General features: G+C 44.1%; 1 protein-coding gene across 2 annotated transcripts in view; it reads right to left on the bottom strand.

Annotated features, from left to right (window-relative positions):
* Ext2 (exostosin glycosyltransferase 2) overlaps positions 1–1688 on the bottom strand; it is a 143154-nt gene that overhangs the window by 9692 nt on the left and 131774 nt on the right. For both annotated transcript variants that reach the window (XM_013352730.2, XM_005364121.3), the window contains exon 11: positions 767–910. In XM_013352730.2, coding sequence (XP_013208184.1) covers positions 767–910 — 144 coding nt within the window. The remainder of the gene's footprint in view (positions 1–766; positions 911–1688) is intronic.

The raw sequence follows: 1688 nt of genomic DNA, 5'->3' as shown, positions 1-1688 counted from the left end.
AAAAAAAAATAAAGGCATGTGCCACCATGCTCAGTATAAAAGCAAATCTTAAGTCAGCTCTCAGAACACACACAGGAAACAGCATCCTTACCAGAATCTGGTCAGAACTCACACTGTAAGACTAATTTTATTCATCAAAACAGCTAAGTTTAATTTTCTAAATGTACTGTTATGCAAAGAATGGCAAGGCAGTCAGTTTCATGTCCTGTTGGCATTGGCAATGAAGGAATCTAAGACACCCAGCAGTCACTCCTTCTGTTGTAATTATACCTTTAGGAACCTAATAGTCACAAGCACAATAGTTACAAAAAGGATATAAATTGCTACTTAAGCATTAGATACTAACATCTGAAATGACAAAAATTAAATACTCAATGGAAGAGAAATACATAACTTAAGGAATATTAAGACAGTGGCTTATTACCAATTATGCTACAAAATAACTGTTTATAAAGAGAGATGAATGGCCTGAGAAAACACTAATAGCAAAAAGTGCACAGGTGAGAATGTGTGCAACTACATATGTGTATGTGTGTGCAGAGAACAGAAGGCCAGAAAGGCACCTCCCAACCAAGCTGTCTCTAAATGATACAAGAACAAGCAGCTTCTCCTCACATGTTGATATGAATTTTTGGTGCTTTTTATTTAGAAAGAGTATCATACAACATGACTCTTTCAAGCCTTTTAGATAAAACCTTTTTCTAAACCCAGCAAAAGCCTGGAAGATTAAACAAGCGAGTCAAACAGGTGCCACACACGCCCTTACCTTGTGGTAGAAAGCCGCACCCGTGAGCACCATGGACACTTCATTGGTCCACTCAGACTCGTACTTCCACTTGTTCATCTCATGATCCCAGAGATGCAGGCGGCCTGGGTAGCCTACCAGCCGGTCAGGAAATTCCCGCCAGACCTAGGGACAGAGCACACCAATAAGCCATCCCCAGTTCAGATGAGCACCAAGTACTGAGGTTCCCAGGCTGGCCTCAACAGACACCTGGGGTCAGGGTGGGCTGTTGAGGACTCCACCAAGCAGATGGTAGCATCCCACCAGTTTTCAGAGGTAGAGGTGGACTTTGACTTCTTCTAGAACATCATGTGTCATTTCATGTGGAAAAAGGGCTTGCTGAGTATTGTCTATGCCAGCTAGACACGGAACAGACTGCCTTCCCTTCTCTGCATTCAGAAAATTAAACTTACTGTTTGATAAATGAGACGAACTTACTGTGAGCTCTGAGCAGGGTCTGGTGGGGCGGCAGTTCCCTGTATGTGTGCTGAGAGTCAGCACTTCACTGCCCTATGCTCTGGAACATTCTGAGAACAACCGATTCTAGATCTGGGAAATCCTCAGAGATGGCGCTTAGACTGACAGAACAGCGCACTAGACACCAATGAGAAACAAGGAAGGGGCTGAGGGGCGGAGGCTTAGCTTTCATCTGCCTTCCTTGAACACATCAGGATCATGAGTTCAGATCCCTAGAACCTACACAGGAAAGACGTGGGGACACAGTGTCCCCCTGTGATCACAGCAGAGGGCAGGGACAGGCAGACCCCTGAGACTCAATGGCCAGCTTGCCTAGCTAAATCAGTGAGTTTCAGGGTGAGTGAGAAATTTTACCTCAAAAAATTCAAGTGGAAATCCATCAAGAAAAGACCTTGGACACACACACCTGTATGTATACAAAGGCCTT

Source organism: Microtus ochrogaster, assembly GCF_000317375.1.
Source record: "Microtus ochrogaster isolate Prairie Vole_2 chromosome 14 unlocalized genomic scaffold, MicOch1.0 chr14_random_1, whole genome shotgun sequence".
Taxonomy (NCBI): Eukaryota; Metazoa; Chordata; class Mammalia; order Rodentia; family Cricetidae; genus Microtus; species Microtus ochrogaster.
Note: the sequence above shows the minus strand (reverse complement) of the source record. Positions and strands in the feature narration are given on the sequence as shown.